The 14,372-nt window shown below is 51.5% G+C and overlaps 1 protein-coding gene across 3 annotated transcripts in view; it reads left to right on the top strand.

Moving 5' to 3' along the window:
• The first annotated feature begins 5,401 nt into the window (after positions 1-5,401).
• CAMK1G (calcium/calmodulin dependent protein kinase IG) overlaps positions 5,402-14,372 on the top strand; it is a 28,233-nt gene continuing 19,262 nt past the window's right edge. Inside the window, exon 1 of one of the 3 annotated variants that reach the window (XM_006767180.2) lies at positions 5,402-5,552. Coding sequence is in view for 2 of the 3 variants with exons in the window: in XM_006767178.2 (XP_006767241.1) it covers positions 6,495-6,588 (94 nt within the window). In the remaining variant the exon portion in view is untranslated. Of the gene's footprint in view, positions 5,553-5,583; positions 5,712-6,428; positions 6,589-14,372 lie in introns of those variants that run through there. The other 2 variants (XM_006767179.2, XM_006767178.2) reach the window with 2 other exon arrangements.

Below are 14,372 nucleotides of genomic sequence, written 5' to 3'. Positions count from 1 at the left end.
GAGGGTTATTCAGAAACAGTCCTGCCAAGGAAAAGATCAGCCAGGGGGGTGGACACAGGCACCAGGTCTGGGCAGAACGCTGTCACTAGAGGGCAGTGGCAGCTCGCTCTTGGGAATGAGGGAGCCCCGATAGGCCATCATTCCGGAGAAGCCAAGAGCAAGCCTGCTGTTTTATAACTCTGTCCACGCGGGGAGGACCTGGAGGTGGGCACGTGACTTCAGCTGGGAATAAATGCAACATTACCTTCATGTTTCATTTGACCCCAACAGTAGACTCGAGAGGCAGGCCGGCATCGTTAACCCAATTTGACAGGTAAAAACAGAAAGATCCTTGTATTTTAGATGCATCCCAGGTTGCTTGGCTAATAAAGATGCTGTGAGGACAATTGCTAGGTCCCCTAAACCCCAGTCCAGGGCTAAATCCAAGACCTGTTTGTACATGGTGATGTGGGCTAACTGCTTTAGGGAAATTCTCACCATCATAGTTTTTCCTTTATAGGCCATTCCCTTTGTTGTTTGTTCATTCCCTGAAGGGTTAGGAAGTAACAGAAAAAGGAGATTAAAATCAAATTGGACCATCAGTTACTTTGTAAGTAACCTTGATAAAAAGCTTGGATGAGGTGAGTGATACTCCTGACTGCCCCCCCCCTGCCCTTGACAATCCCGTGGCCTCTCCTACCCCACAGTGTTTTATGTCCAAGAAATTTTAGTTTTTAGTCACTCTGGTGACCTTGGAGAGTCATGATGTATTCCTCCAACCATGGATACAGAAATAGATGCAGATAATGATGGACTCTGAGGAGAACGGTACAGCAGCCTCTGCCGAGGCCCGGAGCAGATTCCCACTTCAGAACTGACTAGGCCATCAGCCAAAACTCCCAAGTCCACTCTGCTTCCCACCCCGCCTGCCTTGCTTCCTGTTGCTGGGCTCATCTGGAAATGTGGCTCAGGCAACAGTGGTGGAATTCTCTTAGGACATGGGCATACAGCAAACACAGGAAGAGGGGATCAGGTGAAAATCTACTCACCTTGTAGACATTTTACCTGCAAGATCCAATGCTACCCCCACCCCACCCAGGAGATGAGGAAGACGGGGTGGGGGGGCGGTCTGAGGAAAGGATGCATAGGATGAAGGAATCATGGGAAAGAGCAGGAAGAGAAGGTACAGGTGGAATTGGGCTGATATCTTCCTCCCTAGGAGGTGGGGCCATTGGGAAGCTGCCAGAGATCCTGACTGAATGGCCCACCTGACACCCAGCTCTCTGCAGACTCTAAAGAAACTGGAAGATGCAACACAAATCAGGAGAAATGGGCTGTTACCTATTCTGCTGGATGCTGCATATGTATAGGGGGCGGCCAGTGCTGAGCCCATTATTAACGCTCTGAACTCCTCCTCCTTCTGCTATCCATGGTGTCAAAATCAGGACACACCAGTAAGTTCTCCTTTTAGGTTTGAGTCAGCCCTTTAATCTTGTAGATCTTTGGGGACCCTGCTCTCTGCCTGGTTAGAGGGTAGTATCCAGGCAATAGGGGCGTGGTTTCTACCTTAAAGAACTTGTCACTCAACAAGTTCAGGTATCAGATAAATTTCCACCCCAGGGGAGCAGGGTGGCGCCGTTGCAGTGATGGGCTTTGGGAGAACAGAGAGGGTCATCCATCTGTCTGTGGACCCAGGAAAGATACTCAGGGGAGGAGAATGCTTCCAGGCCCAGCTCGGATAAAAAGATGAGCACATCGCAAGCTGCAGGAACAATGTACACCAAGACACAGCAGTGTCTATTCTTGAAAGTACTAGAAATCTGGTGCCTTATTTTTAAAACAAATAAATGCTAAAGTAGCAAGTTATACATTGATTCATGCCTGTGTGCCAGCCTGTCTCCATTGTCCCGTAATTTTGATTCCCTCCCTCCTACCGCCACCGCCTGTGCCTACTCCATCCTGTTATCCAACTTCAAATTGGAATGTGTTATGAAATAAGTGCTGTTTGTTTTTTGGTGGCCCCTCTCTCTAGCCTTCCTGTCATCCTTTCAGGGCTGTGCACAATCCGTTCCTTTCCCAGCTCACCAGTTGCAGTTGGGGCTTCTTTCCCCCATGCTCTCACTGTCCAACCACAGTGAGAGCTCTCACTGTCCAGACAGTGCATTTCTCTCTGTCTCTCTAAGAGGCGTGGCCTCTTTCTACCCCAGGACCTTTACACATCCTGTTCTTTTGTTTCTCTGACTTTTCTTGTAACTAATTCTTTTTCCTTATAGTTCCATTTGAAAGTCACTTCCTCAGGGATAGGAAAGGTCCCCACAGCATGCTCTTTCATAATGCCCTCTTCATAGCACTTATCACAGTTATAATTATCTGTATTTGTTTAAATCTGACATCACTGCTAGAACATAAGAGTCATTAGAGCAAGACTGTGCCTACCTTGTTTATTACTGTATGTTCAGAGCCTAGCATATTGCCTAGGACAGGGTAGTCGCTTAATAACTATGTGCTGTATGCATGCATGCATGCATGAATGAATGAATGAATGATGAAGATCACTTTCCCTTCCCTTTTTTCAACCCTGGCACCTCATTACATCTTGTTATTTGGCTACCGAAGAAAACTCAGTCTCAAGATCTAATTAAATATAAAAGACCATGTAGACCAAAGTGAGGTGAGAAAGAACTGCTCTGTCCCCATGAGCACACTCCTCTGTTCTCTTTCTTACATCAAACCAGAAGAGGGCCCCTTATTTTGTGTATTTCAGGGATAAGCGTGACCATGTGGGAGCAGCGGAGGTGAGAACCTGAGTGTACACTTGGCCACCACTCCTGTGCCGGCGTCACCAGGATAAGCTCTGACCCTCCAGTCATTTGGGGTGAGAGAAGGATGCTGCCTGACAGGCACCGGCACCTCCTTCAGGTCATACCCTTCTCTCTACTCCTGCTACCCCCCAGCTCAGGGACTGCAGAGCCTTCCTGCCCTGGGACTTGCAGTCTCCAGCTCCCAACCTCAGGCACACAGGGGTTTCCCACCAGCATCCTCGCTTAGGAACCTACAGTGAGTGACTGTCTACTGGCTGCAGCCATGTCCAAAGCCCCCTGCTGGGCTGCTCAGGCACCCTGCCCGCCAGCCTCACCCCACTGCATGGCAGGCCCTCTTGTCATTGCCAGCATGCATCCTGTGTGCTCCATCCTCTGTGTTGCTCCTAATCCCACCCAACCCACTGCACCTCCCAATCTGGCCCTACTCATCCCTAAGGCCCAGGCTCACTCCCATGGCAGTATTCCATCTATGGTGACCACATGGGCTAATAGCACCCCCACTTAACTAGTGATGGATCTTTGAAAGTTTTCTGTATTTCAGTCTTATCTTGTCTACAAGGCACGGAGTGTTTAATAAATATTTGGTTGTATGGGTAATTGGGGAAAACATAGAGATAAGGCCCTTAAAAGACTCTGAACCCGACAACACTTCAAGCATGGGTATGTGCATGTGTGCATGTGTGTATATGTATGCTGTACATGTGTTATCATACCAAAAGCTCTCTCCCACCTCCTTGAGAAACATTCCCAAATGCCCCTTCCGTTCTCTGGTCACCTGTGCCAATACTCAAGCAATGGATGCTCTGTCCCCACTCCGGCCTCTGAGGTCTGTCATGGGGCCTGGTCAGTACCCACCAGGACATCGGCCTTCTGAGCTCAGCATAAAGAGGCAGCACTTTCTCCTATGGCGCCCGACATCTGCAGGACCCCTTTCTGTTTCCCTGGCTGAGAATGCATCCCTGGCCTGTGGCTCGCCAAGGCCAGCAGTGTGCAGGCGGATTGGAGGGAAGGGGACGAGGAAGGGGGATTCTGGTGAGCTGGTGTTGACAGGCAGTTCCTTGCCCGATTCAAACTAGTACCAGGGCACGTGACAAAGCACAGAATGGACTGACTTGTGTGCTTGGACAGTAGAAGTTCTGTGAGTATAGAGTCTGGGTCTGGGTCTGGGTCTGGTTTCATATCCCCAATACCTAGTCAGTGCTTGATAAATATTTAAGGAGCGTGTGTGTGTGTGTGTGTGTGTGTGTGTGTGTGTGTGTGTGCTGGAGAAGACGTCAGAGGCAGAATTCAGCACCCTGCAGATAAACTTTCTAACGTTTGTTGATGCCCATAGGCATTGCTGGACCACCTCAGGCTGTAATTAAACTCTGCTGTCCAGTGTTCAAACAGGAGGACGACAGCTGCTGGTTGGGATGCTATACCTGAGCAGAATCTAAGCAATGGAGAGGCAAACTAGAATTCAAGGCAGAAAACATATTAAGAACCAAGGAGAGTTTGGGGAATATCCTTATTCAAAAAACACATAAATGATGTAAAATAAAAAGGCACAACTCTGAAGCTCATTTAAAGGACCAATTGAAAGTGCATACCAGCTGAGTATATCTGCAGGGCAATGAAAGGGACAACGTGGCCAAAGGAATGTCTGGGAAGATGGCAGCCAGGTAGCCCCGCTGGGAGGAATGGGAGGAGGGTGGGTTTGAAGGAGACTATGGCACATTCAGCTTTGTTTGTGGATGGCCGTGGACATTTTGATGTTGAGATTAAGGTGGATGACCCAGATGCGGGTATTGATTTGGGACATTCACCTGAAGACCCTGCATTCACATTAAGGGGAGAGTAGAGAAGAAGTAAGAGGGCGGAAGTTCAAGGACTCTCCACTAAGAAGCAGCAAAGAGAAGCTGAGATGGAGACCGGGAAGCCTGGTCAAGGGCAGGGCGAGGAGGTGAGTGTGAGGGAGCAGAGTTTCCAACGGAGGGGAATGGTCTCCTAGGGTCTAATGAGTTAGCACCGAGAAGGGAGTGGTGGGTTTGGGGATCAGAATGCTGTGCTTCTAGAAACAGAGGAAAGGAGACACAGAGACAATGGAACCATTCAACATAGGGTCCCCCTGCGGGACATCCCAGGACTTCTCTGTAAGAGATGTCAAGTCAGACAAATACTGAGGGCTTGTGTCTCTACGTTTCAGCCAATGTCGAAGCCCTTCTGCTCAGGTAGGTGTTTTTAGACAACACACCCAGCAGCTGAGGGGTTAAGAGGGAAACTGAGGCAGGCAGACCTAGAAAGCTTCTTGGATTTTCTGTTGTCACCCCATCCATGGCAATGGAAACCTCTAATCTGATGTTCTGAGGATGCTTTTATTTTTCCTCTCTCTCTTTCCTTCACACTCATAAATGCAAACACAATTACACAGGCATGTGCAGGGAGAGACAGAGAGAGAGAGAGAGAGAGAGAGAGAGAGAGAGAGAGAGAGAGAATGAATATAAAAGGACCTCTTTGCAAAAGCATTTTTCTGGACCAGACTAAATGCTGCTCAGAGGGAGGGAGAACAGGGGAAAGGAAGGAGAGATAGAAGCCACCTAGCTACTTTTCCTCCCCTTTAAGGCTGCCTGGTTACGGTCCTGGGAAAGAAAACCCCTGCATTCCTCCCCTTTAATTCGGCTTATTGTTAACCCGCCAGAGCAACTAATCCTCACAGACCTGTAGGAGCTGGAGTGGGAGCACCAGGAGCACGACTTCTTTCTGAGTCCCTGGGTAAGAGGAGCCTGCTTCTTTTCTTGATCTTAGGAGGTTCCTTGCTTAGTGGGGGGCAGGTGGCTCCTAGAGGGTGGGTTTGAAGAGCCACTTCCATGAGCAACTTGGGCGTTGATTTCAGCCTCAGGTCCAGTGTTGCTGATTCTGGTGGTGCCCAGGGTAAGTTGTGGCTGCCTTGGAAAAGAAGTCTGAATGAGGTCCGGTGGGACCCCGGTGGGGGGCCTCTGGACACCACTTCAGGGCTGGCTGGAGTGGGAGAACCTTTTGCATTCTGGGCAGGAAAAGGGGAGCCCCGTGTCTCTGTCTATGTCCCTCCTCTCCTCACTGCCTGCTGCAGGCTGCATTCCGGGGGGCAACCCTCAGGGCTCTGTGCCTGGGAGGGGCAGCCCATCTGCAGGGTGTGGGGACCCCCAGCATGCGGCACCCCTGCCTCCTGCACAGCCTTCATCTCTTAACCTCTCTGACCCCAGCTGTCAAGCCGGGCAATGCCCGTCTGCCTACCTGTCTGGGTTGCAGTGAGGATTAGAGCAACCAGTGGGTTAAAAGGTTTGTGAACAGCCTGTGGCTCTGCAAAGCCAAGGAAAGGAAGCCAGCCTCTGCCCCCCTGGCAGGGTCCAGGGACCGGCTCCAGCTCGCGTCCTTGGCGGCACAGGATGCAGAACTCAGCCACCCGGGGCGGGCAGGGCAGGCAGGCGTGAGGAATTGCTCTCCTTCACCTTCCTCCCCCGGGGCGGGGGGCGGGGTGCACCCACCTCCCTCCTGTCTTTGAACTTCCCCAGTTCAGTCCTCAGGTAAAGATGCTAAAAGGAGGTCTGGATTCACCCCCACCACCCCCATCCCCTCTGTGGCCCCTGCACGTAACTTTGACGCACAAACCTTAACCCTGAGGCTCCCGGAGGGAGGGAGGCGCTGCCAGGGCTCGCGCTAGTCTGGCTGCCGTGCATGGCTGGCCGGCTGCTTGCTCTGGAGCCAGATAAACTGATGATGAGGAAAACCGCTGAGGAGAGTCCAGAGGGTCAAGCAGGTTCCGTCTTGGGTAAGGAGATGATCTTTCCCAGACCAGAGGCTGGAGACAGAGCCCGGCCCCGGCAGGGCTACTGACCCAAGCTTAACCAGGGCCAAAGAGGAGACCCAGCAGGCCATCACACCGAGGGCTTAGTAATACCGGGTGTGGGACCCCACGTCACGGTGGATGGTGTGCTTTCTCTTAATTATCTTTAGGGCGAGTCCAGCGGGCTGGTGAAGGAAGTATGATTTCTCCTTTTATAGAGGAGATCACTGAGACTCAGAGAGGTTAAGCCGTTTGCCTGGGTTGCAAAGCTTGATGAGCGTAGCATTTGAACCTAGATCTTCTGATATAATCAGTGACCTTTCCATGATGCTGCAGATAGCTAGGTGTGGGGGAGGAGAGTGGGGAGAGGGGAGGAGAGAGGGGGCACTCTTTAGAAAAGGGGGCAAAACTTTGGGGAAGAAGCTTCAGGTTAGAGAACAGGTTTGGGCCAGATCAGACACTGGCTGCACAGTAGATGCCTCGGGCCCCAGCCTCAGCGCTAAGAACTCTGAGTTTTCGGGGGGGATGCAACCTTTCCCAGATCACCCAAGCCCTGTGTTGGGGTGGGGAAAGGGTTGGGGCGGGGGAGCCGTCAGGTTTGGGAGTGCAAGCAAGCATCCTAAGAATGAGGGTGGTGTGAGACCCAACAGTCACCACCAGGAAAGAGGCAACAGGTTGGGTGGTAGGGGGACTTGGCGGTTGCTGTTGCCTCTGACGGACTGTCATTTACCATCTGCTTGATTTGGGGCATTTTGCGAACATGTCTACCCATCAGGATTCCAGCTATGGGGTTAATGACACCTACCTTGCAAGGAGATACTGCTGAAGTGCCTAGCGCAGGGCCCCACCCAGGCGATCCGCGGGCTGGACTGGAGCAGTTGTGGGTGGGACTGACAAGAATCCCTCTCTAAGAGAGGAGAGCGCCTCCCTCGCCCCCTCTCTCCCACGCACGCACGCACGCACATGGCCATAAATAAATTGCCACACGGAGTGCCTGCGAGGGCTGGGGCCCCAGCGCAGCAGCCTGCCCGAGCCGGAACCCTGAGTGAATGAGCTGCAGGATGAATGAGAGAGGTGGAGCGGCTGCGTGCGGCACTACAACTGCAGGCGCGCCTGCCTGCACGGTCAATGTCAGGGGCTGGGGCTGGGCGGCTGCCAAAAGGAACGCAAGTCCGTGGGGCCAGCAGGGCCGCAGGGGCTGTGATGATTGTCAAACCGGTGTCCTCGGGGAGAAGGCTGGTAACACAGAGCTTCTTGCCCCAGCGGATGTGAGCTCAGCCTGTGCTGCCTCTGCGCCCCTTCCCCAGGGGGGAGATCCCTTCTCTCACCGTCCAGAAGGCGGAAGGTGCAGAAGGCCTGGCTGGGGTAGTGTACAGTCAATAGCCCCACGGCTGTTCAAAGGAGGCGCCTCTTGCATGGGAGGTAAGCTCAAAGGCAGCGTGTGGCAGACACAGGCAAAACTACTACCCTTGAAAACTCCGTAGAAAGGGGCCGGGGTGGAGATGAGCATATTGCCCATAAAAAAAAAAAATTCCAACACCAGCAGTGTTTCCTACAGTGTTGCAACAGATCGCTGTCTTCTTGGTTGAGTACCAGATGAAGTAGTTGGTTTGCATTTCAGGGCCGTGATGGATGAGAATGTATATAGCTTGAAACACTTCGGAATCACAGTGAGAAGAGATGCTCACACTGTGAGAGGCATGTGGGAGCCAAGACCAGCTGAGGGAATAGCATTCTCAGCTCCTGTCCTCGCTCGCCCCTATTTAAATTTTTATTTCTTTCCCTCTCTCTCTCTCTCCGTGTGCCTGTGGTGTGGGCCCGCGGCCTAGCCCATGAGAGGGCGCGGGTGCTTTCAAGCCCGCTGATGGACTGCGCATCGTAGGAATGCCAAGAAATAGACAGAAGTCCTTATTCCCTTCTGCAGACGAGGACACGGAGACCCACTGTGGTTAGAAACACATTAAGAACAAGTAGCTGCCCTGGTCATTGTGACTCACTTGGTTGGGCATCATCCTGGAGACCAAGGGGTTGCCAGTTTGATTCCCAGTCAGGGCACATGCCCAGGTTTCAGGCTCAATCCCCAGTGGGGGTCATGTAGGAGGCAGCCAATCAATATCTCACTCTCACATCGATCTCTCTCTCCCCCTCCCTCTCCCTTCCTTATAATAATAAGTAGTGCCCCCTGCTCTCTCCAGTGACTCCTATGTGTCACCCAGCGAAGCCCTGGGGGATGTTCCTCGCTTCCTAGATGCGAGGCACACAGTGCACCTTAAGCAACACATGGCTTCTGGCTTGTCACTGCAGCGGAAGGAATCTGGTTACACTTAAATGTGGGTTTGAGCCTGAAATAAACTGCAGGAGGCAATTGAGAAAGGTCCTTCCTCAGTGATTTTGAAAACAGAAACTGGCAAGCAGAGTTGGCCTTGGAGATGGCAGGGTTTGTGGGAGGGCTGGGGATGGAGTCCGTGCCGCTGCGAAGTGCTGTCCAGCCAGAAGGCCCCAGGAGGCTGGAGGGTCCGGGATCTGAGCTCTGGCCAGCTGACCAGCCACTGGAGTGGCAGCCCATGAATGGGAAGCAGGTGCTGACAGCTCACACACACCCAGCCACGTGCCTGTGACTCGGTGAGGGGACAGGTCTTTGAGGGATGACAGCAGGCGACTGGAAAATCCACATACTGCTCAAACAAATGGAGGATCACGGAGCAGTAGTGATGGCCTAGTCCTTGTTTTCCAAAGTCAGCTCTGAGCAATTCTAAATTCCCCCTGGAGGCTAGTAGGTACTGCAAAAGGAAAGACTTTCGCAGCCTAGTAAATTTGGGGGATGCCAGGATAAATAGCATGAAGCAGGTATCTTTAATAGTCCCCAGAACCTTTTTAATAAGCTAATGTGCATCATTAAAGACACCTGCTGAAGAGGCAGAACATCCACTTTGCTCAGAATCTCCTGGGACTAATAACATTCTAAAAAGCAAACTTCAGGGAAACTTAATCTACTCCTATCTCTTTTCACCAAGAGGAGAGGTGGAAGCCCAGAGATATACAATGATCTGCCTGGGGCTACACAGCTCCTCGGTGCCAAGTCAAGACTGCAGCCGGAACTTGAGTTCTGTCTAGTGCAGTGATGGCGAACCTATGACACGCGTGTCAGAGGTGACACGCGAACTCATTTTTTTGGTTGATTTTTCTTTGTTAAATGGCATTTAAGTATATAAAATAAATATCAAAAATATAAGTCTTTGTTTTACTATGGTTGCAAAGATCAAAACATTTCTCTATGTGACACGGCACCAGAGTTAAGTTAGGGTTTTTCAAAATGCTGACACGCTGAGCTCAAAAGGTTCGCCATCACTGGTCTAGTGCCTCTCAATCCAGAGTATGACGGAAAGTCTGGTATGGGCTCGAGTCCAGGAAATGGTGGGGCCTGGGCAAGAAAACAGCCCAGCTTTAGCCTTGCAGGCCCTTTATAACCAGAGTGCCCAGCCTGGAGGCAGACAGCACATTCTTGGTTTTGTTTTGTTTCGTTTTGTTTTTGTTAATCCTTACCAGAAGATATTTTTTCCATTGATTTTTAGATGGAGGGGAGGTTGGGAGGGGGAGAGAGAAACATTAATGTGAGAGAGAGACATTGATTGGTTGGCTCCCCCACACGCCCGGACCAGGGCCGGGATCGAACCTGCCATCCAGGCATGTGCCCTTGACCGGGAGCTGAACCCACACAGAGCGTGTGTGGGCCGACACTCTGATCACGGAGCCACGCCAGCCAGGGCCGACAGCACATTCTTATGACAGATGATCCAACTGATAACCTCCCCCTCAAGACCTGCAGGCCTTTCTGAGTCATGATCCAAAGAAATGGAAAACCATGGCAACACAAGGCAGTCTTAGGGTGGCCTGACCCCTCTGAGGTGAGTGAAAGGCCCATATGGTCCCTCGGGAAGGCTCCAAGGCCTGCTCACCGTGCCCCCGGGAGAGCACCGGGGAAGGCAGGCTGCCTCTTCCTGTAGGTGGAGCTGAGCGCCGTGACCTGTGGGTGGAAGGCTGTGGAGGTTCTGCTCAAAGATCCTCTCCTTCCTTGTCCCCATCTCTTAGTGTGTTGTGTCCATTCTGGGAACTGGACTGTGGATCTGGTAACACATTGCATTGAGTTGAATTAAATTGAATGCCTCAGGATTAAAACCGGACGCCCCCAAGACGCTGGGATATCTTGTCGGGAGGCGTGACACTCATAAGCAATGAACTCAGCTGATTGATTTAATAAGCAGAGCCCTAAGTGGCTATGACTCAAAATAGGAAACTTTTGATAAGGAGGTTACATGGAGCATGGCAGGCAGGCGTGAGGGTCCAGAGAGAGGCTCCAGGGCCATGTGGGGCCACAGGTGGCCTGGCACCTTCGGAGGATGGTGATGACAATGAGGCAGCCACCAAAGATAAGCTTATCTGCCTTACAGTTCTATCTGGGAGCCTGGGAAGGAGAGAAGGGCAGGGGCGACCCATGGAAGCGTGTGAAGGACGCCTGCCTCCTGGGCTCCCAGCCCAACATCTCTCACCAGCACCTCATACAGAGCCGGGCTGGGTGGCACAGCCTGTTCCCAGAAGCTCAGAAAGGCTGCTCAGAGGCAGTGTCCACCCCCAAGATCGTGTGTCCTGCCCTTCAGGAAGAACTTTTCCCTCTGGAGTCTCCTCCCAGCTGTGGAATCTTCCTCCCAGAAATCAAGAAGACCATCCAAAACATACGACTGAGTACTAAGTAGCTGGAGCCAGGCGCTGAGCTAGGCCCAAGGGAGACAGGGAGATGGACAAGGTCTTTGTCCGTATGGAGTTGATTTCTAGTGAGGCTATGAGCTCAAACAAACAAACAGGAGAATTCCTATTGCCAGACGGGTTACAGAAGACCGGCTCAGGCTGACTGTGGGGGGGGGGGGCGGAGATGACTCTAGATAGAATGGTCAGGGGGTGGGCCTCTTCAAGTGACCCAGGGGGTTCTGCTGACCAAGAACTGGACCTAGAGCCCAGCTGTCTGTCCCACAAGTGATGATGATGGCAAAGAAGGCAAGTCGATTCTGTCCTCTCTGCAGCTATGCCTTAGGCAGGGTCTCACGGCGAGAGCTTAGAGAGGTGGTCCCACTGCCTGCCCTTCCGGGGGTGCAGGGCTCCCTGCTGCCTTTCCTCACTAGAACAATATTAAGACTACATCTCCCCCCCTTCAATACCCATCTGAAGTCCAATTCCTGTGCAAAGCGACCCCTGATCAAGCCCCCCTCACTCATTCATGTAACAAATATGGGCCAGACCCTGAGTATGTCCCAGTCTCAGTACCAGGCCCTAGAGATTCCAAGATGAGGAATGCATGGCCCCTGCCCTTTAAGCGCTCGCATGCTGGTGAGGGAAACCCACATGTAAGCAGTCAGCTACAGTCAACCTCTGAGCCATTTTGGCCCTGACCCAATGTGCTCATTCATTTGCCAACTCCCATCCACTGGTCTGTGTTCTTAGGCATTTATTTATATGCCTCTGCTTGGTCTTTCCAACTTGATTCTAAGTATTTTCCAGGGTAACCTCAAGTCATAAAAAATGTCTGTATTTAGTCCAGTGGGTATACAGAAGGTACTCCATAAATGCATGTCGAATGAAGGGGTGTGACCTCCACAACCCAAAGATGGTCCCATGTAATGAGGTCATTTCCTTTGCCAGGACCATTTTGCAGAACATTCTGAAGGGCCTGGCCCTGTTGGGGAGTGAGGGGCCCGAACCAGCCCCGAATGTCAGTGTCCGCGTCTCCTGAGCTGCACGGGGAAATCAGCTCTAAATCTCAGAGAAGCCACCAGGGGCTGTTGTGGAGCTTTGGGGCCCAATAGAAATTATTGCAGAAACAGAGAGGTGGGGAGCACTTTGGAAACAAATGAGAGCAATGGTGGAGCTTCGACCTTTTCGGAATTTGTTTTATTTCCCTCTGAAAGGCCTTGAGGCTTCTCTGCGGCTAAGCAGGGGCGGGAATGAAGCAGGGGTTCAGGTCTGGTCCGGACTTTTTCATGTAGCTCTGAAGATGGAACTACATTGTTAGCATTGAGTGTATGGGAGGAGGGGTGGGCGGGAAAGATGTTTTCTTTATAGCCTAACTTAGGCTAAGCATACTATGTTTTAAGAAGCTATTTAAAAGAGATGGGAAAGAAGGAACAGCGAGTACCGATCTGCTAATGAGGTGGTGATGCCTCCTGGAGAGCAAGCAGGCCGTCATTCCATGGGGGATCCACCAGGGGGAGTGACGTCCGCCCACCTGAAGGCCTCAAGTGGAAAGAAGGCTTTTGATTGGCTCCCTACCTGGAAAAACAGTGTCTGCAGCCCTGTTCTTTGGAAGAGGAAGGAGACACACACACACACTGGCCCTGTTGATCCGGTTCCTTTTAACGCCCACCCTATGTTCCCACATGTTTCCAGACTTCTCAGCTACAGTATGTCTACACAGTAGGAAGCGTTTGGCCCAAGCCCAGATGCCAACCGCTCTGATAAGTGGAAGCTGCTAGATCTGGGGCTAAGAATCTACAGAATCATATCTGGCTAAAGATAGCCCTCTTGTAATATTTCATCTCCCTCAAAGTAGTCTCTGCCAATCAAGGTCCCTTTATCTCCACCTTGCGGACTGCCCTCAAAGTCCAGGGTGAGGCCTCCCCTGGCCAGTGCTGTGGTCCCTCTAGGCTGCCACAAGCCAAAAGGAGCAAATCAACAAATGAGCTCAAAGTTGCCAGCACGAGCCACCAGATCTACACTCAGCTGTTTCAAATGTGTTTTTTCATAATTATATAGCCAGTTTGCAAATTTACACACTATATTAAATGTGCAAAGAAATTATAGATGCTTTATTTCTTATAAAATCTTATGCCCAGCCGGTGTGGCTCAGTGGTTGAACATCAACCTATGAACCAGGAGGTCACAGTTTGATTCTGGTCAGGGCACATGCCCAGTTTCTGGCTCGGTCCCCAGTGGGGGGCCTGCAGGAGGCAGCCGATCAATGATTCTCTCTCATCGTTGATGTTTCTGTCTCTCTCCCCCTCTCTCTTCCTCTCTGAAATCAATAAAAATATATTTGAAACAAAAAAATCCTACCCTGCCAGGCAGCAAACAGGAAATAGGAAACTTCACATTTGAACTTGTCCATTATAACATCTCAGATTTAATATAGAGTCTCATTTAGCCCTTTATAAAGTGTCTCTCAGGAAAACACAGCCTTGGATGGCCTTTCCTCCTCCTGTTCTAGTTCAAGGTGGCATTTCTGTAATTTGGCACTCGATCTAGTTTTAGTATGGAGGAGGGGGCATCCGACTTGCCAGGGACCTCGAATCCCAGCTGTCTGGGATCTCATCAGAAGCTGACTAGTGGCCTCTGAGGTGTGACTGGTCTCATCTGGCCCATGGAATGTCCTGCTGACACCCTCCCTGAAGGCCCTGATCCCAGCCATTTGCTGTCACCTGAGACTCCCTGATTATAGTCAGTCTCTTCATCCAGACCCCAGGCAACATCCCCTCTAGCAGCAATATATCCCCTGGCTTCTTCACAAACTTCTGATCTCACCTGAAATTCGACCTGCTCAGAGAGGCCTTCCCTGACCTTGCTCTAAAGAAGACCTGCTCTGTTGGTCTCTATGCCAAGCCTGGGTTTTGTTCTTCCGTGGTTTTCCCACACTGTGCACACGTTAGTCCACTTGCTCGTTGCCCGTCTCAAGCCTGCCAGCCCCAGGGAAGCTGTGTTTTCCATCAGGACATAGCCAGCCCCTG

The sequence above is a fragment of the Myotis davidii genome, unplaced genomic scaffold, assembly GCF_000327345.1.
Source record: "Myotis davidii unplaced genomic scaffold, ASM32734v1 scaffold622, whole genome shotgun sequence".
In the NCBI taxonomy this organism is placed as follows: Eukaryota; Metazoa; Chordata; class Mammalia; order Chiroptera; family Vespertilionidae; genus Myotis; species Myotis davidii.
The sequence above is the reverse complement of the archived record's forward strand: the minus strand, read 5'-3'. Positions and strand labels throughout refer to the sequence as shown.